Here is a 26,888-nt window from a genome sequence, read left to right as displayed (position 1 = left end):
AATGCATACCTAAGTATGAGTAAAAGTACAGTCTTGAAAATCTACTCATAAAAGTACCAAAAAAGACTACTTAATTACAGTAATTTGAGTATTTGTAATCAGTTACTTCCACCTGTTTGAAACAAACAGCACCTGCAAACTGCAGAGTAAAGACAGTCAGTCAGAAGTCATCATACTGAAGGATGTGATCACTTTACTGTCATCTCAAACATCAGTTTCTATTAAGATCCAGTCCAGAGTCACAGTTGTCTTCTCCTCTGTCTGTCTTCACTGCTCAGTGATGCTCAAAGCAGTGACATGAAACACCCTCAGCCGGCGGAGAGACAGACAGACAGGCAGGCAGACAGACAGACAGACAGACAGACAGACAGACAGACAGGCAGACAGACAGACAGACAGACAGACAGAGCTCAGCTGAGGGAGAACGTGACGTGACGGTGAGACCCTGTGACAGGGAGACAGACGAGCCTTTAGGTGACGGCCCCCGACAGAAGGCGTGGATGAATAATTGATCCCCAGAAATCAAATTAGTGTCTCTGTGGCCCTGTCGGGCAAAACACTTCCACACAAGAGTTTTTATTCATATTGTTGTTAGAAAACGAGACATGAACATTTAAATACGGCACCATATGGTATTAATTACACACTCTCATTAAACTCTCTGAGCTGTTTAGATTTCAAAGTGTTGTAAAGACGCAGTTGTGGCTGATAAAGCGCTTTTATGGGGCTTGTTGAGAGTAATTTATTTAGACATCAGCTAACACAGTACCTGAGATACAGAATATTTACAGAAATCTTAGTTTGTGTTCTGAGTAAAACAGAAAGTGAACAATTTGGGACCAATGGGTTTATCACTCACACAAAGCAGGTAAAAGCCTTCAGGGGCTCCAGATCTCAAAAATCACATGTCAGTTGGTTTTGGTAAGTGAATTAGTTGCACATCTGTTAGAGAATTTGCACCACTGATGTGCCCTTTTTCCTCGAATAAACAGCAGTGACATTTTAGGAAATTTGCTTTGTTGCCAAGAGTTTGAATATTCAAGGAGCAGTGTGCAGAACATGCAGATTGTAGACACCTTGTCTCGCTCAAGCGTGATCGAAGAACCTACAGTGGCTGTGAAATTCACTCAAAAGCTGAAAGGCCGTATCTAGAGCCACTGTTTGGTTTGTCTGTTTGTGGCTTCTGTACAAACACAGCAGTGCAACATGGTGGCCTCAGTGGAAGAGCAACTGTGCCTTCTGTAGATAGAAATGGTTCATTCTAAGGTACCAAAAACACAACAATTCAAATTGCAAGTGATTATATACTCATGGAAACATAGTTATGAAAGTTATATTCCATTTCTGCCATATTCTGCAAAACAATCCCTGTAGATATGGACCTTTAAAGGGAAAGTTCACTTAAAAAGGTGATGCCAAACTAATTTGCATGAAGAAGCAGTTGGAGAAGTGTGAATAGTTTGTAGGTAAACTTTCTCTTTAAGCTACAGCCATCAGCCGATTAGCTTAGCTTTGCACAAAGACTGGAAACAGAGGGAAGCAGCTAGCATGGTTCTGTTGGAGCAAAATCCACACAGCAGCACCTCTAAAGCTTACTGCACATCTTATATCTCTGAAAATGTTTGATCAGCACACAAACTGAAGTGTAAATACATCTTCTGGGCCTATGAGGAGGGGAAAGGAACAAATCCTGGAATTCCTTGCTGGAGCTACTGCTGCTTTCCAGGCATCCTCGGGTTTTGTTCTTATACTTCAGTGTATGTATAGATTAAAGAAACAAAATTTCACATTTTAAATAGTGAGCTTTATCGGTGCTGGTCAGACCAGTTACCCTTGAACAGAACCAGACAAGCTGTTTTCCCTTGTTTACAGTCTTTATGTTAAGCTAGGCTAAATGGCCTTCATACAGATTAAAGCCAGTAATTCAGTTTAATATCATCTTTTCAACAAACCTTAAAATAAAATCTTCCATATATTATCTGCATTATTCAACTTTAGGTCAGGAATGTAGTTTAGTCTCCAGCTATGAGCTGAGCAGTGCAGTTTAGCTATATTTTGCATCCTTCATCCTGTTCACACTTTTCTAAACTATTTATACTTCTCCAACTGCTTCTTCATACAAATTAGTTTGGCATCACCTTTTCAGCAAACCTTAAAACATTCAACATCTTTCATACATTTGTATTATTCAACTTTTGAAGCCAGCAATGCAGTTTAGCATCAGCTTTTCAGCATCCAGCATTCACACTGCAGTTTCTTCAGAAATTGTCTTCTCTAATTAAATCTAAATTTTAGTTTCTAAACAGATGTGTAAATTTCAGACCCTGTTTATGTCTATTAGTTTATTAAAATACAAACACTGTCAAATTATTTTTCAACAAACAGAAAAGTCATTGTGGAAATCAGCATAATGGAAAGCATGTGTGACTGACTAACACATGCATCATTAGACAATTACTACATGTGAAAGAGATACATTAACCAATTAATGTAAAATATGGATTAAATGTTTAGTGCCAGCAATGTAGTTTAGCTTTTAGCCATAGTTAAGTAATGCAGGTTAGTTTAGTGTCCTTAATCTCTTTCATAATTTTCCCACTATTCATACAAATTACAGCCAGCAGTTCAGTTCAGTGTCTGCTTTTCAGCAAACCTTAAAACATTCAACATCCTTCATACATTAATCATATTAATCAGCTTTTAAAGACAGCAGTGCACTTCAGTTTCAGCCTTTCAGCATCCAGCATTCACTGTAGTTTCTTCAGAAATTGCCTTTTCTAGTTAAATATCTTTTTTTTTTTCTGGCTAAATGGATATATATGATGCATTTAAAAAAAATCGGACACTATCACACCGGATTACTTTTGTGACAAAAATAGAAAAGAGGTCATTGTGGGACATGTAGTACGGTAGAGGCAGATTTATCCTGATCAGCACTGAAGCATGTGAACCACCTGCAGCTCTGCATGTGCAGCAATAAAACACACATGTCATTACTGTTCATAGACCTGCAGCCTGCGTGGTGTTTCCCTAAACTCTGTCGTCACCACCCAGTCACGACTAGTGCGCGTAACGTGTAGATGCCATGATCATGTTCCTCCTCCTCCTCCTCCTCCTCCACCTCCTCTTCCTCCTCGTCTATCAGATACACTAGGGGTTTTCCTTTTACATACAACGGCCATGCAATAAAAGCCAGAGTCCTCCGTGCAGTGCGGTCTTCCAGCCCCCCATCACCACCTGGAGTCATTTGTGCACGGCACCATGCAGGCGGCGGGCACCGGAGCAGCTGATACCGACGCTACTGTAAACAGTAGCAGCAGCAGCAGCAGCACCGCAGACGTCGACGACAGCGACGGGGCAGGGGAGAGGATGGAGAGGACGGTGCCAAGCGAGCAGCAGGACAGGACCAACAACCACCACCACCACCAGCAGCAAACGTCCTTATCGCCGTCCGGAGTGCTCGGTGAGTGTCAGAAACAAAAAACGGTGAAATATGTGTCCTGTGTGCGTGCAGAGGAGATCAGAGGAAGCTGGGTATTTGCAAAAAAAAAGGACGGGGATAAAAGATTAGGCTACTGTGCGGTGCATGGTCCAATATGGTGCAGTCAGTGATGCTTGATAGACTTCACTCCACTGAATGAGTCACAGGAGACTGAAGGGGTCAATCGTCTGTGATTGGGTTTGGATTTCGGTGCGTCTTCCCTTTTTTTTTTTTGCCCCCCGGCTACATAGTGCGCATTCCGATTCACACAGGCCCGGGAAGAGTGTGTGCGGTCCACAGGTGCATGCAGGCAGGAGTCATGTGCAGCGGAGGTGCGTGATGTCCCGACGGGCCGCGCTACACTACACTTGGAGGAGAGTAAAGATTGTGTTGCAGGCTCGGCTGTCAGCTGTGTCCGCTTTGTCTCAGGTGTTGAAGACTTGAGGATTTTACGGGAGGGATAAAAAAAAAAACCCACAGTGGTGAGTAAGCAAATGACTGGTGTTCTACTGCATTATGAGGATTATTTAGCAGCACTGAAAATGTGGGGGGGCCTGAGATCTTACATGGTATTTAACAGGGCCCCTGACCAGATCTGCCCCCCCTGAATTGTTCACTTTTATGCCCATATTGCATCTCTGGTATAGAGGAGACACTTGTCACCTGGATATGATCATAAAACCTTTATAATCACATCCTGAACAATGTCACTGCAGTTATTGCTTTGTTTTAATCTTGACTTCGAGCCAAGCCATGTTAACCTGTTGGAGAACATCGTTTATGTGGATCAGGACAGGTGGCAGAATGTTAAAGGTGCATTCAAAGGCTGCAGTCTTTAAAATGAAACTATTGTAGATTTTCTGAAAATTGACCTTCAGTTATATCAGCTGGTTCTCAGGCTTTCAGAGTTGCGACCCTGCAGAATAAACAGGATGGCTGGAAGGCTTAAATTCAAGGTGATATTTCCAAAGCTTTTTTTGGGGGGGGGGGGGTTCAGGGCTCTGCAGGAAACGCCGGCGCCTTGCCTCTCTCAGTTGTGCTGCTGTCAGGACTCTCAGGTGTCCCACCAATCAGTTCCAATCAGATCTCATGTGCGCACACACTTTAACTCTCACAAACACACTCAATGAAGTCTGTTCGAAGGCAAATCATATCACAGGCACAGGAGCTGTAATGTAAAAACCATCTCCGAGTCCAAAATCCTGCACTCGTTTCCCATCATGCCTAGTGCTGGACTGCTTATGTTGTTAAGTTCTCTGTTACAAAATGCAGATGTGAGTTTTTGTCTGTCCAGAACATGGTGGTTTATGTTGGTAAATCCCATTTTTGTGCCAGTTTGTAGTTTTAACCATTAGTGAGTTGGCTGTTACACTTCGTGAGGCCAGCTTTGTTTAGTGTATTATTCTGTGCAGCTGGTCACTAATTTAACGCTATTCTCCACAACCATCTGGGAACCCTCAGGAATGATCTTGTGACCCTTCTTGGGGGTCCCAACTCACAGTTTGAAAACCACTTATTTATATAACCAGTTAAATTCATTGTGCTTTTATTTTAAAATGTTTCAATGCCATTATTTCCTTCCTGAAACAGATTCTGATGCTAAATTGCATGATATCAGATTGGTGCATGGACTCACATACTTGCAATACCCAGTCCTGCATTTTAGGGAGATCGGAGACATTTCTGATTCTGATAATTGTATCAGAACAACCCTACTGTTGGTCGATTGGTTGGTTCAGCCGCTGGGTAGATGTCATTGGTTGTTGTAGAAAATGCCAGTTCATAGACGTGTTGTAGGTCGGCAAGAGATTCACAGTCAGTAATTTGATAAATATGATTTATTACCAAACTCAGTGGAGTGGCACTGAAAAATATATAAATGACAAAATCAATATCCAAATCTCAGAAACTGCAATTTTTCGCAAAAGTTAAAACATGTGACAAAACAGCATATTAAAGTACTGTAGTGCTGCAGAGATGCTCTAGCCCACTAATTCTGTTTTCCCAATGTGAGAAAACATGTTTGTTTGGTTCAGACGCCAACAAATGTCACTTCATCATAATTTTAATTGTTTTTTTCGTGATGCAAAAGTGACCTTGAATCGTATTGCAATATCTGTCAAAATAATTCATTTAAAAGCTGATTTTTTTTTTTAACCATATAATGGAGCTCTACTTAAGGGAGAAATCTGTGATATAATAAATCATAAAATGATCATGATATGTCATCAGAGATTAAGGAAACACAGCCACAATGCCCTCCTTTGAAATTTCTGGTCCAGCCTGTTACTTGTGTTATTTTTACACCATTTCATGTTAATTCAGTTCAAATTAATGCTGAGTGTCTGCTGAATTAGTAAATTCCTGTTTATGAGTTGTATGAAATTGTTAATAATCTTTTAGAAGGAGTAGATGTTAAATTTGGCAAAAGGTTGATGGAGTCTGGCAGTGAGACAGGTAGTCACTGAACTCCAGAGTGTGTATTTTCATTTTCAGAGCAGTGGACTTTTGTTTTCAGGCTTAACTTTACATTGACAGACAACTGAAAGTAAAAAAAAAAAAACAGCTGATCAACTTACAGTGCAGGATTCATCATCGCATGTTATTGTCAAATTATAATGTTGTGCTCGACTTGCACTCCTGCAGCCTCTTGGCTGAGCTTCCTCGAGTCTGGGGAGGAGCGGGCAGGGGGAAAAACTTTCTTTAACCATAGATTGAATATTAAATATGATTTCAACCTATATAATAAACCTACAGCTCTAACTTGCTATTTGGACTGCAGTACTCATTTTTAGATGCACAAGAGTTACTTATTGCCCCTTTAAGTTCTTGGGTCTTCACTTTCTCTACTGCAGATGGACATTAAATCATCTCATCATACATGGTAATGTGACTTTGAGTGGATAAAACTCCTGGCAGAGAGATTTGCATGTCAGATGAATCTGCATGTCTTGTGGCCTTAATGAGCGACGATGCCAGTGAGCATCAGAGAGACGATCACTCTGAAGTGTTCAGAAACACACAGAGCATGTAAGACAGAGAAAAAAAGCACTCGGTGTCAGTGACTTGACTTGGATTGCATCACTATGTCACAGACACGCACAGTGCTGCTCTCCTGCACGAGAAACACGATCCCGTTGCATTGTTTTCTGTCTTGTATTTTAGGTGTGAGCGTTTATCACAGCCACTGAGTCGACTTGTTGGTCTGAAACAGAGAGACGACGGCGGCGGCGATGGCTTTTAATAAGAGGGATAATAAGTGGGTGATGCTGTAATGCAGTTACGCTGCAGAATGTGAAATCCTGATCGTAGAAACGTCCTGAGTGTCACAGCGTGACTCAGTGAACAATGAAGAGATCGGTCACTCACTACTGTGGCTGCGTGAGACAGAGTGTGACTTCAGAGTGAGAAATAACGTGTGAAAGAAGAAGAAGAAGAAGCAGCAACAAAAATGATGACTTAGAGCTTACACTGCATTGTGGGAACGTACACTTGGGAAGGCCTGTTGCTTTGCCTATATCAAATGGTTTTAGAGGAAGACTTGACTGCTAGTGGTTATTTACACACCACCCAGCCTACAGATCTGTTTGTTCAGAGCTCATAGCATTTACTCACAGTCATATGACCAGTGCAGCACAGTCCACCTTCACGCTGGCTGAACAATTGCTTTGGACATGTCTGCCTTTTCTTTTTTTTTCTTTTCCCTTAAGTCTCCGATATGACAGAGCAAAAAATAGGGAAGGACAAAAAAAAAATCTGGTGGAGAAATAACGTCAGTGATGAGTGTCAGAGTGAGTCTAACAACTAACCTGTCATCTGCGTCCTTGATCACCCCGATGAGAAAATATCACCATCTGCCTGCCCACTCTTTCCTCTCACACACACGCTGTGGTGTCACCCGTTTCTCTCATTCATTCTCAACTTTATTAACCACAGTTTGACTCAGTCTCACCTCCTCACCCTGCTGCTGCTCCCTCTTTTTTTTTTTTTACCCCCCTTCTAGATAAACTGTTCGGGAAGCGTCTTCTGCAGGCCAGACACTACATTATGTCTCGGAAGTCCTGGCTGAAGATGGTGCCCACCGAAAACTGTGACATCCTGATGACATTCCCAGGTACGGTAAGCTCCCGACTGCCCTTCCCGTTCGTCCTGTGAGCGACGGCTCGCCATAGAGAGAGCGGCGCACCCTCATTAAATGTCTTTGGTGGTCAGCCAGCTACTCAGAACTTAAAGTGGTCTCTGGGGACAATTAGATCTCAGCCATTTACTGTACCTGTCTCTACAGCCCAGCCCTCTCTGCAGTGTTTTGTTAAGCTGCAGCTGTGGGTATAAGTACATAGATTGCAGTTTGACTCAGTCAGATAAACTTAATACGCACATACAATGTAGAAAATACATCTGTGTATTATGTTGCATGCAAACACAGTTCACTTCAATGGGCTGCATCCTCAGGAGGTGACTGCTGTTCCTCTTTGCGGATGCAGATTCTATGTTTAACGTGTATTATGATTTTTTTTAGAAGTCCCTGCTGTTGTAGAGATGCACACTTTACAAAGAAGCAATTCCATCTGTGTTCTTTTCCAGGTTTTTCAAATGGAAACTCCCACTCAGTCGTTAGTAAAAAGCGCTGACGTAGGTTACAGCACTGATGTCCTCCCCTCCCCTTTATATGTAGCAATGTCCTCATGCAGAAAGCTGCATCAGGGAACATGGGAAACAGTTTTTAGAAAGGCTTGGGGAAAATAGCAATTTGATGCTGAAACGTGTAAATACTTTGAGCACAATTTGGTTTAAATTCATAAGGAACGCTGCCCCAGTTGTAAGAATAAAAATAATGCTAATGTGATGTTAATTGAGGCAATGGGATAACTGATCATTTAGATTAATTACAGTTAAAATAGAAGTAGTGCAAACGTCAATACGGGCTGGAGCCCTTGAAATCTTTGACAAAATATTCAAATGCAAAACCAAACTAAAATACCAACCAATACCGATGCAAAGGCATAGACCGGCTCTTGCTTGGATGGCTGTTAAAGTAAAAAGACGCAAAAACAACCAGATCTCAATGATTCAGTTTCTCTTCCTTGTGACTGTTCTGAAAACGAATCTCTGAGGACTTTTGCTCAGCGCTGTTTTAATTCATTTGACATCGGACCAACTGACACTTCACCTTTAACTGAAATTTCAATTGCTTTCATCATTTACAGTCCAACTGCTTTCATATCTTACATTACAGCCGACAGTGCAGCTGCTTTCATGTGCAGGTCTTGGGCTGTCCCAGACCAGAGACCGTTCCCTGGGTCCACGCCGCCCCCTCCGCTCGACTGAGTCTCTGACTATGGAAATGTAGCGTAACGAGTTTAGTCTGATCTCAGGCTAGAAAGATGACTAGAAACATGGCGATATCTTTGGTCCTGGCTTCGAAACGCTGGTCCTTTAACACTCCTACTGACTTCAATCCAAAATGCTTCAACATGTGCAGCTCCCACACATCTCACATACAAAACATTACATTTAAGTCGTTCACTATGTTGTAACTGCAATTTTCAGTTTGAACAAGTGTACTTAAAGAAAGACCAAACAGTCATGGACAAAACACATCTGTATATTATGTTGCATAACGCACTTTCATTGTTTTTATCTCTGTATTTTTGTTGTAAATTTATGCAACATATTTCTGTTGTGTTGTATTGTTGTCCATGGACTGTGGATGAAAATTAGCTTCCTAACAAACTCCAGCACATTTACACTGAAGAAGTGTAAACTGCAATGTTGAATGATGCTTTCTTCAGTTGTCTGTTGGTGGGAAACAGTGCACACGTCACCTAATTTGCAGATAGTGTATGTTTATAATGGATATTGGCCAGTTATAAATCTGAAACTGAACATGTAATCTGCAATATTTCAGTCAGGAGAGCTAAGTGAAAGAAGTCAAATAATTTTTTTTATACAATGATATGAGCTAATTAGTTTTGACAGAAAGTCTTTGGCACCTAGACTCGACAGGGAGATGTTGTAATCGAGGGGCGTCTGCCAGGAGCAGCGGCAAGATAAATCCCCCCATGGAGTCCAGGTTCTGGTGCTGGTGAGTCTGCTGTGATGGGGCAGTGGACGGGTGCACAGACAGCTGCATGTTGGACTAAAGACAGAAACATATTTCAATCAGGAGAGGCTCGTTCTGAGTGTACAAATTATATTTATCTGACTTTTTCACAGTTGAGAGAAAAATGTGAGAAGTGTTTGGCGGTCAGACTCCATCATGACATCATCATGTGTAAAGGGGGTAGTGAAGCCGTGATGAGTAAAGGAAACCCCAGATGGAGTCTAGACAGCGGCGGTGGTGGTGAAGGGACGGCTGATGATCTGGATGAGATCAGGACTGGACTGGCCAAATGTGATCAAGTAATGAATGAAAGTAACTTCACAAAATATTTCTTACTTTTTGAGTCTTACAGTTCTGCTTTAAAGCTGTTAGTTTTGTCAAACAAGTAAAACAAACTGATTTATTGGCCTCTTACAGTAAAGAGCTCACTTATGACTAATCTTCATATTTGCAATGTAAATGACTCCAGAATCTTTATGCAAAGTCTTAAGTAAAGTAATTTCCATTTTGATGTTAATGGGTTTCAGATATAAAATGGTCTTATTATTATAATGATACAAAATGCACCTAAAAAAAAGTCTTAATTGAGACAGAAAATGCAGAATGCAGTTGGCTGAAACACTGGAATCAGACTGTGATCGGTCTGGGTTATTACCCGTCCTCTCAACCTATGGAAAAAATGTTTGTGATAAATGTAGACAGGAATCTAATTGGAGTGACCTTTTACTGTCATCACCGCCCCGCTGCTTCTCGGCCCTTCTGTCAGCGCGGTGAAGGATGGCTTTGGTCCGGCCTCTTTATGCAGCAGTGAACTCATCATTCCCTGCCTTTGGCAAACACGCCTGCAAAACGTGTGTGGACCTAAAGTAAACGTGGACACTGTCGTTTTAAAAAATGTACCTTGATGCTCATTTTCACTGTTAATGAGAACGCAGTTGTCTGATGATGAAAAGCGCGCTGTCAAACTCAGAATAAAACCGCCGTTTCCTCTCCCTGCAGATACAATAGACGACCACACTCTGCTGTGGCTCCTGAATCAGATTCGTGTTGGAATCCCACAAGTCAGTATTCAGGTTCGACAGCATAAACACACCCAGACACACGCCTTCTTCATCACGACAACATTTGAGAAGTAAGACTCCGGCGCTCACGCTCTGGACTGTATGTGTGTGCATGCATGAGTGGGCTGCTTCTGTCTTTGTTTGCATTGTTCTGAGTGAGGACATTTATTCTCGTCCTCACTTTTCCAGTGATGAGTGCTACTACTCGAGTTTAGGACTTGATTTAAATATTATTCCTGCCGGTTGCGTTTTCCCCTGATTATTAACACATATACTCTGTGTGCAGAAAGATTTCAAGAATAAAGTCATGGAGGGTAAACAACTTGAGCAGAGAGACGATCAGGTTGTAAACAAACCCCCAGTTTTGCCATTTTATCTGAATGACCTATTGACCATTGAATTTATTACCCAAGCTCACAGTTGTAAATCTCAAATTGATTTAGCAGAAAAAGTCAATATTTCAAAGTAAAGAAACACTCTATCCATTATATCAATTAGGGTAAACAAACATCTGCATGTGTGTGTTTGTATGCACGTGTATCTGCATGTTTATGTCTGCAACATTTCTACACCTCTGCAGTTTAAGGCAGCACAGAGTGTGAGTACTTTTGTTTTTTTATTTCTAATTTTTTGTCATGGATGTCTCTGTCTTTAGCCTATTGAAAAGGCTGGCAAGTTAAAGGAATAGTTCAACATTTGGGGAGAAACTCTTATTCAATTACTTGCCAAGAACTAGATGAGAAAATTGATACCACTCTCATGTCTGTGCATTAAAGGGATAACTTGGATTACTCGAATAGGGGCTATATGATGTACTTATTGATAGTTAGTGTGTTAGTCACAGTAAATGGTGGCTGACACGGCCTCGGTTTGTAGAAGCAGAGAGGAGTACCACCACAGAAGCGATGCAGTGTCCTGCCATGGAAAAGGTCAGTAGCAAAATTTATTTTAGCCTCAATTTATCTGCTTTACCAAGGTGTCAGACAGCCAGACAGGACACTGTTGTTATACAGTATAAGCCAAATATCGCTCTCTCCAAACCAACCAAACTCCATTAGTGAAATCAGTCATTTTACCTTGCAGAACACAGAAGCTGTTGGTCTACCACTGCCTTGATTGCTTAGTTTGTTCGTGTCTTTGTGTGACTTTGATGCTTTAAAAGGTTAGTTCGGATTCACCGAAGTCACACCATAACACAAGCATACTAACAGACCGAAGCAGCAGGAGATCAGCAACTAATGTGTTCTGCAAATTAAAAATGAGTGATTTCGCTAATGGGGTTTGGTTGAGTGAGCTTTTTATGAGCCGTAAGCCAAAGTGTAAAAACAGCATTTTGTGGTCTTACAAGTGTTTGTGTGTGTGTCTCCCAAAATGTCGAACTGTTCTTTTTAGCACGTCAGCAAATTCAGAAAGTAGAACCCACACTGACCGTTATCAGTTACAGCTGTGTGTGTGTTAGAGGTTGTCGTGTGCTTAGCCACAGCTCGCTAATCCGTCAAACATCTGCAGCCCAGCCTGGACACACAGGTTTAATCCTGCTGCTCACTTACCCTCTCTCCTCACCCTCAGCTTACTGCGGGGAGCAGAGCAGATGGGCATGCACAAAGCCGTCAAACCGCAGTTTGGCGGCGGGATGAGGCGCTTTTCCTGCGAGGAAGACAACATCTATGAGAACATAGAGAGCGAGCTCTGCTTTTTCACCTCACAGGTCAGAGGTCAAAACTGTTGGCCATGTGGGCCATGTGTCAAGGTCATTGTTGATAAAACACTTACAATGTGTTGGACCAATAAGGATGAACTTAAGATTAGTTCTAAGAGTTTAGGTTTAAAATGAGTAAATCTGTATTTAAAATCAAGCAAGTTAAATAAATCCAAATTCAGTGATGTAAGCTTGGATTTAATCAGTACAATCAATATTAAAATTTGCTTGAAAGTTTCCCAAAAAAGTCATATTGTTTACTAGTTTGTTAAAAAGCTAACAAAATGTTGCATTGTTTGCTAGCTAGCTAAATGGTTTATTAGCCTAGTTAGCCTACTCATGATGGCTCAGCAGAGGATTATTTTGCTCAGTCCATCTAAAAAAAAGTTTTAAACATCAAAGTGTCAGTTTAACGTTAACACTGAATCACAGTCTAAATTAGAGCTTTGGTGAAACAAAATTAAATTTAATCTAGGTTTAGTGTAAAGCAGGTTTAAAGAGAGGTTTAAACTAAACTAGTTTAAAATTTTGGTGCAACATAAATTAAAGTTAAACCATGATCTAATCAAGTTTAAAAATGAATTCCTTTTTGGTGCAACTCAGCCATGTTGTGACTTTGGATGTTTCACTACATATGCAGTTATATTTCACAGATTAAAAATATATGTTATACAAATCTATGTATAATAAATTTTCTTTCTTTCTGTCTTTTTTCTTCCCTTAACTGTGATGGTTTTCAGGAGCGTCAGAGCATTATAAAATACTGGCTGGACAATCTGCGAGCCAAACAGGGGGAGGTGCTTCACAACATTCACTTCCTGGAGGGACAGCCAATCAGTAAGCTGCCATTTATTACAACTGAATATTTTAAAATGCTGCTCCATGCATCGTTTCTTTTTCTGTTTCTCCTCCGCATCTAAATTGCATCAGTACTTTGTGTAGTTGACTGAAGTGATTGGTCTACAGTGAACATTGCTTTGCAGTTTTGTCAAATATGGACCAAAATGTCAAATTAGATGTGGTGTGAGTTTCACGACGTGTCCTCGTCAGTTCCAGAGCTGGTGGCTCGAGGTGTGATCCATCAAATGTTTCCCCTCCACGAGCAGAGGATCCTCAACCAGCTGATGACATCGTGGGTCCAGGCTGTGTGTGAAAGGCAGCCCCTGGGTAGGAAAATCTCATTTCATTTATTCTGAAGAAAATCCAGCAGGACAGTAAACAGATCAAATCACATTCATTTATACTATAAAACAGCACGAGCTTGTTGTGACTGTGATCGTTTGAGACATGATGCTTCTTCGTCTCAGAGTCATTTCATCTGTTTTGTAGATGATATCTGTGACTACTTCGGGGTGAAGATCGGCATGTACTTTGCCTGGCTGGGTTTCTACACTAACTCCATGCTTTACCCTGCTGTCATCGGCTTTCTGCTCTGGATCCTCGCAGAGGCTGACCAGGTACTGGAAACCTGTCCTAAAAACATTTATTATGCAAGATCTGTCTTTTCAAACACAATATCACTATGCGAGAAATGTCTTCCCATTATTCTCCTTTGTAAAGATAAGAAGAAAAGTTTACAACAAGTTGAAGCAGCACTTCGTACCTACCTACACAAAAACTGCATGGCACAATCGTACTTTAAAAGGTTATATAAGTAAGTTTTGATTCTCTCACGCTCGCTCACAGACCAGCCAGGATATCTGCTGTGTGGTTTTTGCCCTCTTCAACGTCGTGTGGGCGACGTTGTTTCTGGAGCGCTGGAAGAGGCGAGAAGCGGAGCTGGCCTACAGGTGGGGCACCCTGGACACCCCCGCGGAGTCCTTGGAGGAGCCCAGGCCACAGTTCAGGGTGAGGAAGTTATGTTACGGGAGATTTATTGCCATTTGCACATTTGGACAGTACATGCACATTGGAATTTGTCTCTCAGAGTCAATTTTATAAGAACAAAAAACATACAGAAAGTCGAATATTGAAATCATCGGCGAGCCCTCAGTCGATTGAGATTCTTTAAGTCAAGAGGCATTTTTTTTTTTTTTGTCAGTCAGTGTGCTTTAGGATAAAACAGAGAAAAGCTAACAAAATGCACAAGAATTACATTTAAATGAGGAATAGCAAATAAGTGGAATCATAAAACAAATTTCAGCTTTTGTTTTCTAGCTGTGTCATTGCACACAGAGCAGTGCAACAGCATGGTGGGCTGTGACCTTTAAAAACAAGGTCTCCAAATCACCACAAACCACAAAACTAACCGATGGAAGCGGAGAGGAGCGACAAAAACGAAGCGTAGGTGACGCACTGACAGGAGAGACGCTCGGCAGGATTTTATACCTGAGCTGTAAGCAGGAAGATGCACAGTTTTACTTTCTCTGAACGTGTGAAAATCTGATGTTTTCACATCACAGATGACAAAGATAGGTGTCACTGTTAAAACAGAATCGTGGGCTGATAGAGGATGGCGTACTGAACTGAAAAAAACAACAACAAAACATCGAATTGCATCATCAAAGACTCAAAATTCTGAGTCGGGGAGCAGCCCTGCACGCCGCGTGTCATTGCACTATGAGTTGTTTCACTATGAATTATTACACAAAACAATGGGGAAGATTCTGTATGACAGAGATAAAAAGTAGTCCTGCAGAGTGAGAGGGGGTGATGTTCCTGAATACAGATCACAGTCTGTATGGAGTGTGAGTGCAGTCAAGTGTCCATAGTGTGAAGGAGGTGGGGGACGTGGTGTTTCCTTCCAGCCTTTACTGCCTTGTTGTGGGTGTTCAAAAGGTTCCTTGCAGTGTTTCGCTCAGATTGACTCCCAAACATTCACAAACAGTCACTCGTTAATAGACCTTTAGACTTTTTTTAAAAAGTTTCATGCACCAACAGCGGCGTTACGTAAAGGTAACTTGTTTTATTTCCGTGCACCAGCTCCGCCATCCTCAGGTGAAGTCGTAATATCAGTGAACAGCACTTGTGCAACTCTGCAGCGTTGGCACACAATACCAGGAAATGTGATCATGTTTACATCATGTGGAGTCTTCGGACTCCACGTGCTCACAGAGAGCACGGGGGGGGGTTGGGGGGGCAGCCTCGCTTCCGCCCCCACCCCATATCCTGTTGTGTGGAATGAATAGAGGATTTTGGGGGGAGGGGACATGGCTAACTCCTTTGAAAAGACATGTGGGAGGCAAAACTAACAAGCCCGGCTAGCTCAGTCGGTAGAGCATGAGACTCTTAATCTCAGGGTCGTGGGTTCGAGCCCCACGTTGGGCGATAATGTTTTTGAGGAGCCACTTCTGACAACAGCAGCATGATTACTCATCGTGATACGAGATAATGAACATGTTGAAACACAGTCACTCCTGTGGGGGTGTCAACTTTTGTACAAACACTCTGAGTTCATGTAAGATCATTGTGGGAAGATGTAGAAACAGAGCAACTTTGAGCCTGTTTATACCTGTTATTAACATGCATAAGATAAGATAAGATAAGATAAGATAAGATAAGATAAGATAAGATAATACACAATAAGATATAGATGAGATAGGACTTAATTAATCCCGAAGGAAAATGGCAGAGATTGCTCCAAAATTACAGCAACATAGAACAAAACAATAGAAAATTATTAATATTTAGTATTAAATATAAAATATGAAAGGAGTAAACAACAACAATGTAACATAAGCTAAATAAAAAAGTAAGCTAAAATAAACTAGAAAAGTAGCATTGGCGATGAAATTGAAGGTAATATTGGTGATACTGAAAAATAAAAAAAAAAGTAATATTGGACCTGATATCAAACCCAACATTGTACATGATACTGTAATATTTTCTTGGGTGATCCAGTCACAAGTGAACACCAAGTGTAGGAGCCTAAATGCAATTCATTTATTTTTGGTTAAAAAGGTTAGTAATAAATCATTTAAGTTAATTTAAAAACAGTTCTAATTCACAGTAACATAAGTTAATTGATTTAGAAGGATCTACACACGTGTGACCACTTCTGATCGGATCATCATTTCAGTTTGCAAAGACCAAATGTGTTTGCAAAATTTATTAGAGGGCCTTTTTTTTTAAAGGAAGTCCTGGGGCTTCGTCCACAGGTTGTCTGTTGGTTAGTGTTTACTGTTTCCGTAAAACTTGACATATTTCAGTTCAGTTTGGTTCATTTTGCACAAACATTTCCAGTTCATCTTTTCAGTTAAGATGTTTGCAATCATGACAGAAAGTCTCCCTGGCTGTTTTCTCGTCCTCTGTTGTCTCTGCAGGGAGTGAAGCGCTGCAGTCCCATAACGGGCTGTGAGGAGTTCTACTACCCTCCCTGGAAGAGAGCTCTGTTCAGATGGCTGGTCAGCCTGCCCATCTGCCTCCTCTGTCTCTGCTTTGTCTTCCTCGCTATGCTCCTCTGCCTGGAACTGCAGGTTTGGACAGATAACGCGGCAATGCAAGTTTAATGGAAAGGAATGGAGCTGATACAGCATCGTCTGGGGCTGATAAACGGGGATGATTTTGTATAAATGCATTTCCTGTAAAGAGCTTAAATCCACCCTTTCGTGTAAACGTCAGGCAGAAAAAGCAGCATTACAGTTTATTATAAGCCGTAAAGCTAAGATCCATAACTACAGTTTACAAACACATTAAACAAAGCACGTTCAAATATACCTTTTGCCAGCTCATATTCATTTAATCACCTTTTAAAAATAGCTGTGGGATTTGAGAGATATGAATGAGCAGTACTTATTAAATATTTATCACGTCTCTAATGCACCTTGCAGGAAGTGGTGATGGAGATTCAGGAGCTACCTGGTATCACAAGATTCATTCCTAAGATACTTCTGGCCCTCACTGTAACCGTATGTGATGAAGTGTACAAGAAGATTGCCTACTGGCTTAATGACATGGGTAAGAGACACAGAATGAGCTCTCTGGGCACAATAACTGTGAATTATTATCTCTGTGATATGTAATGGAGGAATTACTCTAAGACATTAAATTAAAGTGGGACATGTTTGCCCCTGATTGTAATTTCGGATCCGAGTCTATTTTTATGCTGCCTAGGTACTAATATTGAAAGCTTTAAAGGCACAGTTTTGATTTTTTTTTTAAGTGGTCTTGTATGAGGTACTTATTTAAAAATGCTCATCCAAACCCAAAAACAATATCGGTTTAAGTGTGCGCTACATTCAGAATATTTTCACCGATTCACCTTGCCATCAGATGGTGCTTTCTGACAGGAAACTGCCGTTATATTAGCCAAATAACGCTCTCTAAACCAGCCAAACTCCATAGGAAAAATCAATCATTTTACCTGGCAGAACATAGGGTTGCCGATCTATTGCTGCCTCGATCTGTTAGCTTGTTTGTGTTATTTTGTGACTTTGGTGAATCCAAATAATCCTTTTAAAACACAGAAGTCACACAATGACATTAACAAACTAATTGATCGAGGCAGCAGTAGAACAGCAACTCCTGCTTTCTGTGAGGTAAAATGACTAATTCTGTCTATGGGGTTTGGCTTGTTTGGAGAGAGCGATATTTGCCTTATATAATGGTGGTTTCTCATCAGAAAAAACTGTCTGACAGCAAAGTAAAGTGGTGAAAATATTCTAAATATTGCACACACTTAATGTTTTCAGGTGGACCTTTTAAAAGTGGCTAAAATACCTTTTTTTTTTTGCTTTTTTTTTTTGCCCATAGCAGTACATCCATCACTATTCACTGTAGCTAATATACTGATTATGGATAGGTACCTCATATGACCCCACTTCAGAAAATCCAAACTATCCCTTTAAAAGTACCTGCCCTTTGCATTCTCTATAAAAGATAAATGATGCAACCAAAGGTAAAATCTTTTTACTGTCATTCAGCTGCACGTTAACAAATGCTTCTCTTGTATTTATTTCCTCTTTCAGAGAACTACAGACTTCAGAGTGCCTATGAGAATAATCTCATCATCAAGATGGTTTTTGTAAGTCATCCTTCCTCCTCTTCTGCTCGGGCTGAAATACAGTCAGTTCATCTTGATTGAGTGACTGACTGTCTGTTTGACTTCCTGTAACGTTTACTTCCTGTGGTTGCTTTACAGTTTGAATTCATCAATTCTTACCTTAGCCTTTTCTACATCGGATTCTACCTCAAGGACATGGAGCGACTCAAGGAGGTAACAACAGCTTTGAGCAGTAGTGTGAATAAGACAAGATTTTGTTCTCAAAGTGACAAATATGTGTCATGGTTTTGGTTTTTGTTGGACACTTCCTGTTTTATTTTGTAGGCTTGGTTCTCCCTCGTGTGTCTTTGTTGTTTTTACTTCCTGTCTTTGTCTGTTTTCCCGCCCTTTTGATTGTCATGTGTTTCACCTGTTTGCCCACCTGTGTCTCCTTAGTTCAGTCTATTTAGTCCCTGTGTTTCTCTGTGTCTTTGTCAGGTTGTTTTGTGTGTTTCTGTGTCAGAGAGTTTCTTCTGGACGGTTTTTTGAGTTTGCCTTTTTGTGGATGCTGTTCTGTTGGTCTTTAGATTTTACCTCCCTGTACAATAAAACAGGAAATGTCCAACAAAAACCAAAACCATGACAATATGGAGCTTTTGCAGAACAATGGCCACTGTGGACAACAGTGTTAATTGAAAACTAAGTTAAGCCCCACCCCCGTTAGTCACTGTTACCATGTCTGCCAGTCAAACTTTCCATTTTAATATGGTAAATATTATGCTGTTTGCAATGATAATGGTGACAATTTACCACTCGAAATTCTTTGTAGCTCTGAAACAGTGGGTCATTGATTTCCCACAGAAGTTGACAAAAGCGGGCAGGGAAAAACATTAACTGTGGTTTGCAACTTTCAGTATTTCCAGCTGACTTGTTTTAGAACAAGGATCTTTTGAAAGGGGTCTTAAATATGCACTGTGCTCGAAGACAGGGGGCAAAAAGTAAGCGTTCTCACCGTTTGATGATCCACGCAGAAGAAATGCAAATAAAGAAATGGCTCTGAGTGTAGAGCTAGTATTCTAAGTATTATAAATACTGTTACTTCACTCATAATCCTGTTTATCTTGGCTTACACACTTGTATGTAGTTTCAAACAGTATTTTACTTTTAGTATTACAGGAGAAAACCCTTCTTAGATGAGGAGAAACCAGAGTGTTTGGCTGGAGCAGAATAGAGCTGCTAATATTACCTTAAAGGGATAGTTCATCCAAAAATTAAAATTCAGTCATTATCTAATCACCCTCATGCCGATTGAGGGTCGGGTTTATTTTGTTAGTTTGCAAAACACTGCTGGAGTTTCACAGGAAAACAGTGTTGCAGAATCTCCCAAACAATGGAAGTGAATGGTGACCAGTTTTTAAACATAAAAAACAACTTGAAGAAAAACATAAAATGCCCCCATGCTGCTCGTCTGGTGTAATCCAAGTCTCCTAAAGTCCCAACATGCCGTTTGCACACTGTCACACCACACACACACAGTTCAGACAGTGTGAATGTGAACGTGGCCAGATACCAAAAGCTAATGGTCACTCCAGAGCAAGTAAGGCCACAGCAGCAAAACCTCAGCAAGTGTCTTGAGTTTAGCAATGATGCGTTTTACTGCTTATCAATTTAATGTTTCATTTTGTGAGATGAAGAACGTGTTATATCTTCTTCCAAGAGTTACATAGTCTTGCTTTAATGTCTTGTGCTGTATCAGATGCTGCAAAAGTGCTAAGATCATTTATATCTTATACCTTCAGTCAGACTTAATATCTATCTCACATGCGCTTTCTAAACACTGTTGGATCGCGTGCATGTGATTTCCCTTTAGCACCTCTTGCACATTCATCACAGTAACAGATGTTGTCCTGCTCCTCACAGATGCTAGCGACTCTACTGATCTTCCGCCAGTTCCTCCAGAACATCAAAGAGGTCCTCCAGCCGTATCTCTACGAGCAAAACAAACTGGGCGTCTTCACCCCAAAGGTGCTGTGGGAGCTGCTCCAAGCCATCATGCTCAAGTACGGCCGCCTGGCTCTGGGAAAGGCCCAGGCCTCGATGACAGCCTATTCCTTCCTGGGTCCCAGAGGCATCCCCGTCAGTCACGCCGCTAACGGCAACCCAGAGCCGAGGAGGAGGGGGGATCTGAAAGCCGGCTTCAGGCTGTCGGAGGAAGAGTGGGACATGAACGACAGCAATCTGAAGCAACGTAAGGTCAGCTTCACCGAGAAGGTCGACTACCAGGATGTCACGACGGAGACGCAGACGGTGTACGACAGCTTCCTCGAGGACAGTCCCACGCTGGTAGAGGAGGGGATGGATCCGTCCAGTATTTTTGACAGCTGTGATGAAGACAGTGATTGTGAATCGCTGGCTCAAGTATGTGGTCTGTTTGTTACTATGATTTTATCATCCTATTTTATTTATTTATTTTTTTTAGCTCTGTGGCTTTGGCTTCTTTTTCTACTCTGCAAAAAATCTCCATGGCAACCAGTGATTTTGTGTAAATGTTCCACTGAAAGCTCCAGTGTGTAAAATGTGGGGGGATCTATCAGCAGAATATGGCAGAAAAAATTCTGATTTCACGATTCCTTAATTGATTTTTTTATTGCTGAATCTATTGTATATATATTTAACTAAGTAGTGCATAGTCCATTAGCTTGAGGCTAACACATAATGGGAATTACCATTAAAGTGTTAATGAAAATTAGCATCATGATCACAGTCATTATCTTAACAAACCCTTCTTATTGTAACTTAATCTCTTACTGTAGCTTCAACACTCTGACCAGCTACAGCAACCTCAAAGGATCAAAACTCATATTCAGCTGTATATATTTGCAGTATTTTGCAGTAAAGCAATGATGCTGCTGAAATAAAACTGAGGAAGTTGTGATGTGCATTGTTTTTGGAAATATGAATCATGATAATAAGTGTATGATTCAACTTTTTCCTGTGGTCTGGTGTTAAAAAAAAGAATCGCAATATATATCAGTATCAAATCAGAAGATACTGATATATATTGCCATACCAGCCTACTAAATCTTACACACTGGTCCTATAAAGAAACAGAAATCTCTCATTTTAATTCTCATAATTGCAACTTTCTCCAATCCAGTTCAACTTATTTTATGTAGCTTAATGAATTAAGTCATCTCATGTCTGTGGAGGTTGGTCTCATCCAAATTAAATTATCTAAGATGTCTCCGTGCTCAATAGAGAAAGTATCGTAGTCTAATGTTTACATTAGCAGGAGACCAAGGAGAATGCCACTGTGTCCTCTCCAAAGGAATCGGACTCCGTCTGTCAGAGGAGAAAGAACGCAGCTGAGGGGAAAGAGGATAAGAAGTCGTGGATCGATCCACCAGAAGAACCCAAAACTGTCACTCTGACCCAGGCCGAGATTGAGAGCTGTATGCAAACATACGAGGTGGGACTCATTTTACTATCTCCTGTCATACAATATCAGGGCACCTAGACATATGTTAGAGACTGTGTTGAGTTATATACTTACATTATCCCAAATGTTTCCAACAATGTTCAAATGCAGAGAAATCTGTGATTTATTCAAGGTAACAGTACTTTTCCTACTAGCTGCTGCTGGCTAGTCGCTAGTTGTGATAACTTACAGAAAAACACAGGATACGACAGAGAGTGAGGAAGGAAACTGACAAATGTGACTAAAGGTAACACGAGTAAAACTTTACCTCGTCCATGAGCATGATTTCTGCCCGAGTCATGTCAGGCAGATTTTCACTAGTGATCGTAACAGTTGTTTGACAGCAAAGGTAACAACTCCCATGATCCCATGCTACTTCACAACGCCATAAAACTTGTGTGTTTTCCTATTATTTTAATGTGAAATAGACGGCTAAAGGCCGAGTTATATATTGTGCATTTCAAAAGTTTTAAATGTAACTGGGGGGAACCCCGAAAATGGTCTGTATCCATTTTCACAAATACTAATATAGTTTGACGATGTTTGACACCGGCAGGACACGCTGCAGGACTACCAGGAAATGTTCATCCAGTTTGGCTATGTGGTGCTCTTCTCCTCTGCGTTTCCCCTGGCGGCCATGTGCGCCCTTATCAACAACATCATCGAGATCCGCAGCGACGCCCTGAAGCTCTGCACCGGCCTGCAGAGGCCCTTTGGACAGAGGGTGGAGAACATCGGACAGTGGCAGGTCAGTGAGGTTTGTTTTGGAAAATGTCAGCGAAGAGCCTCCAGGCTGCATCGCGCGTAGTGGTGGACGTCTGATCGGGTCAGCGAGCCTGTGCGTCTCTTTCTCTCTCGCTCTGTTTCTCCACATCAGACCGCAATGGAGGCCATGGGCTTGATAGCCATTATAGTCAACTGTTACCTGATTGGTCAGTGTGGGCAGCTCCAGCGTCTGTTCCCCTGGCTGAGTCCTGAGATGACCATCATCTCCATCGTCTTACTGGAGGTATGTGCTGTGTACCGAAAATACAAGTTTGTCCAAGAAGAGTTTTGTAGTTTTGAGAGAATGAAGTTTTATTCCCCTAATTATGGAAGGCCGGAACTGCCAAAATCAAAAAGTAATAAATGACTCAATAAATAAATTAACATGCCTTTAAATGCATAAATGTTGGCACTAATTAATTTAAATCTGACACAAATTGATATTTCTGTTTGTATTCATTATTTATTATCTATTTATTCACTTTCCCATGAAGGACACAAGAAAATAATGTAGAAATAAATAATTTAACAATGAATAAATTCTGAAATAAAATGGAAATGGGAAAGTAAATAAACAGAGGAATCAACAGAAAGGTAAATAAACCCAGAAGCAAATTAAAACAGACATATCAAGTTGTATTGCATTTTATGAATAAATGAATCCCCACATATTTAGTACTGTTTTTGTACATTTAATGGCATTTGAATGTATTTAATGAGTAATTTATTGTATTGGTTTTCCCCATAAAATGACACCTTTTGATGTGACAAAAGAAGTACAAATGTGCATGGCCTGCTGTTTTTTGTTGTGACTTTGCAAAACCTTTAAATCTATTATTTAATCCACTAAAGAGATGTGGTTTTTTTCGCTCTGAAGTAATAAAAGAAAACACAGACTAGAAAAACAGAACGTGATTGTGCTTTGATGTAACCGTGTTGTTGAGCCTGTCCCTTTGTGGTCTCGGTGGTTTACAGCACTTTGCAATCCTCCTAAAGTACATCATCCATGTTGCCATCCCTGATATCCCTGGCTGGGTAGCAGAAGAAATGGCCAAGCTAGAGTACCGACGAAGGGAAGCTTTCAAGGTATAGTTGTATCATAGCTTGAAAGACCTTCGGCCAAATGCCAGGCTTGCTGCTGGCTGCACTTTGTAAAGTTTATATATATTGTATTTCTATGTATATATGCATCCATTTGTGTCCCTTGGTCACACTAGTGCAGCCCAACAACAACATAACTGTGTGTGATTGATGTTTGTCTGTATCTTGTTGTATCACATCAGTGACACTTGTCTTGATGGTGTCTTAGATGAGCCTCTTCAAGAGATAGAAAACCCAACTTTGAGAAGAAGTCAGCATATTTAGTGCAAACAAGTCCCAAACCGCTTGTTTGTGTGAAGTAACCGCTGGATACGATGACAACTTCTTCAACAGTGAAGATGATAAAGATGCTACATGAGAGAAAGAGAGCGAACAGGCTCAGTTACTCAAAGTAAACACTCTGATCTGAAGCTGCTGAAGTGATGCTTTCGCTGCTAACTCGCATTAGAGGGACAGTTTGGATTATTTGATGTGGGGCTGTATGAAGTACTTATCTATAGACAGTTTATTAGCCTTTTCTGACAGGACATCGCTGTAACATAAGCCAAATATCGCTCTCTGAACCAGCCAAACTCCATCAGCAAGATCAGTCATTTTACCTTGCAGAACATGGGGGTTGCCGATCCACCGCTGCCTCAATCTGTTAGCTTGTTTGTGTTATTTTGTGACTTTGGTGAATCCGAACTATCGTTTTAAATCACAGAAGTCACACAATAACACAAACAAACTAACAGATCGAGGCATCAGTAGACCAGAAACTTCTGCTTTCTGTGAGGTAAAATCACTAATTTTGCCTATGGGGTTTGGCTTGTTTGGAGAGAGCGATATTTGCCTCGTATAAAAACAGTTTTCCACCAGAAAAAGCTGTCTGACAGCAAAGAAAAGCGGTGAAAATATACTACACCTAATCTGATATTGATATTTTTTTAAGTGGACCTCTTTTTATGGGGCTAAAATACTTTTTGTTGCCTCTCTCTGCTTCTCCTAAAGCCAGAGCTATACTTGCTTTTAACTACGTGTTCACATATGCATCATGGCTGTCTCACGTGTCCAGCGTCCATTTGTAGTGATGGTTGTGTACATCCTCACAAACTTTTGCTCCACATATGCATAAACATATGCAAAGTGTGGTTAAAAAGCAAGTATATTTCCTGGCTGTGGGTGTCACAATTCTCCAAAGTGTGGATTCAATTTTACTTTTGATTTTATGGTCATGATTCGATTTGATTTCTTTTTTTTTCTCACACAGATGCCAATGCCGTTGTTTAACTATAGAGTCTTGATTTGTAAAGATCAATAGATCGTTGGTTCTATGCCCTGTCAACTGTCATTTACGTTTTCAAATTCTTCTTGACTGGCATCCACTGTAGGTAACACACTGACTATTGATAAATACCTCATACAGTCCCACTTCAAATTATCTGAACTATCCCTTTAATTTGTACTCTTCCTCATCCGGTCCTGTTGTCTTTCTTCCTGTGACTTTCTTTCTCTCCTCTTCCATGTCTTCATTTGAACACACCTCCCCATTTAGAAGCACGAGCAGCAGGCGCAGCAGCACTTCCAACAGCAGCTCAGACGCCGCCGCGAAGAGGAGGAGCTTCACCGCCAGGCCGAGCTGCAGGCGGAGGCCCGTCAGGAGAGCGACTACCACAAGGCGGACGCTCAGCACCAGCACCACCACGACAAAACTCCGGGGGGCAAGCCGGGGGACAAGCCTAAGAGACCCAGCTCTCTGCTGGGAAACAACAACGTGATGAAGCTGAAGCAGATCATTCCTCTCCAGGGGAAGTTCTCCTCCGGCACCTCACGCTCACCAGCTCAGTCCCCAACGGGAGGAGAGGCAAAGCTCCCGGGATTCCTCAAGTTCTTGAAGTCGCCCGAGGTGAAAAAAGAGCCGGCAGTGGCGGTCGGAGCAACCCCTGGGTCGACGGTGACCTCATCGGTTCCCCCTAGTGGCCAGGAGAGGTCCCAGTCCCCCAACAGGACATTCAGTCCTGGGAAGCTCTTCAGTTTTAGCAAATCAGAGGGGACTGTGGTGTGCGTGAACGGGACACAATCGGCGACGCAGCCTGCTAACGCTCAGCCGAACAGGGCTGACTTAAACACAACCCTGGAGGAACTGCCCTCTACCGAGTCGGACAAAGGAGAATCAAGACAATTGACTGATTCAGAAAACTCTGGCTCGAAGAGTTAATAAAAGTTCAACCGTACCAATGTAATATTATGAACAGAGAGCAATGTACAAACATTCAGGCAGCATTCAGAGACAGAAACACACCTGTACTGTAGGAGAACACATTAGTCACAAGGACCACGTGTAAGGTCAGCTCTAGATGCAACTTACTTCGCACCAAGTATTACACTGTATCTATTAACACTTGATTATCTAGCTTCCATGTAAAATATGTACAGTACGTGTAACTCCTTGAATGGGGCTTGAGTAACCTTTACTAAAGGTTTAAATACTGCATGACTGCCTGGTTTTCAACAGCACCAGAACAGCTGATGTGAAGGATCCTTTTTTTTGTTTGTTTGTTTTTTTTTTTTTTTTTCAAAAACCAGGACCTGAGCCCTTTTGTCAAAGGACATAATCAGCAGCAGCTTCTCATTCCAGGTTTGTTTCTCATCCCGATGCCTGTATTGCACGCATGTTACGTTATGTGCATGCATCACGTGTCCGTCATGTCTTTTCGGTTGTGAAGCACTTTTGAAGCCATTGTATTCTTCCGCAATAGGTCAGATTATACTCACTGTGACCATAAAAAAATATTCTATTTTTCTTAACTTTGATTTTCTATGAATTATTTTACTACATAAATTAGTGAATGTACTTCTATGATGCAAATAAATCTCACTTGAATAAACATCCATCAAGAGATAAAGCATGGGCTGATTTTGTCAACAGTGTCAGTGGATGGTTTCATGGAAATGGCATGTATGTAAACTCAGTTTTTAAGGACACTTTAAGGACCAGTGTGTAGAATTTAGTGGCATCTAGTGGTGAGCTTGCAGATTCCAAACACCTCGTCTCACCCTCCCCTTCTAAGTGTGTTAGGGAACCTGTGGTGGTTGCAAAACTCATGCAAAATGTGAAAGAGCCAGTGTTTGGTTCGTCTCTTCTGAGCTACAGTAGAAGCTAGGGCCAATATTGGCCTATCACACATATATCGGTATCATTTTTGTTTCTCCGATATGCACCTATCCGAGCTTTCTTTTTCTTTTTTTTTTCCTTTTTTTTTTTACAGAAGATAACTCAGCATCATCTGATTCTTTTTTC

General features: G+C 41.2%; 1 protein-coding gene and 1 non-coding gene across 4 annotated transcripts; both read left to right on the top strand.

Annotated features, from left to right (window-relative positions):
* Window positions 1-3,096: 3,096 nt before the first annotated feature.
* On the top strand, window positions 3,097-26,818 carry ano8a (anoctamin 8a). 3 transcript variants are annotated; one of them, XM_084732825.1, is made up of 18 exons: window positions 3,097-3,463; window positions 7,485-7,595; window positions 10,584-10,716; window positions 12,215-12,353; window positions 13,085-13,181; window positions 13,395-13,511; window positions 13,674-13,801; window positions 14,031-14,192; window positions 16,607-16,759; window positions 17,114-17,240; window positions 18,251-18,306; window positions 18,424-18,498; window positions 20,185-20,682; window positions 21,557-21,733; window positions 22,299-22,490; window positions 22,620-22,751; window positions 23,483-23,593; window positions 25,143-26,818. In XM_084732825.1, the coding sequence occupies exons 1-18, from the start codon at window positions 3,262-3,264 to the stop codon at window positions 25,803-25,805; spliced, it is 3,273 nt and encodes a 1,090-aa protein (XP_084588951.1). In that variant the 5' UTR covers window positions 3,097-3,261; the 3' UTR covers window positions 25,806-26,818. The 3 variants fall into 3 exon arrangements, with proteins under 3 accessions (XP_084588951.1, XP_084588950.1, XP_084588952.1); XM_084732824.1 differs by having other exon boundaries at window positions 21,554-21,733; XM_084732826.1 differs by lacking the exons at window positions 22,620-22,751; window positions 23,483-23,593 and having other exon boundaries at window positions 21,554-21,733.
* Window positions 15,539-15,611, top strand: trnak-cuu (transfer RNA lysine (anticodon CUU)). The gene has a single exon. It is a non-coding gene; the product is annotated as a tRNA-Lys (tRNA).
* Window positions 26,819-26,888: the final 70 nt, after the last annotated feature.

The sequence above is a fragment of the Lutjanus erythropterus genome, chromosome 12 (assembly GCF_056507025.1).
Source record: "Lutjanus erythropterus isolate fLutEry1 chromosome 12, fLutEry1.hap2, whole genome shotgun sequence".
Taxonomy (NCBI): Eukaryota; Metazoa; Chordata; class Actinopteri; order Lutjaniformes; family Lutjanidae; genus Lutjanus; species Lutjanus erythropterus.
This window is presented reverse-complemented; position numbering and strand designations above follow the sequence as displayed.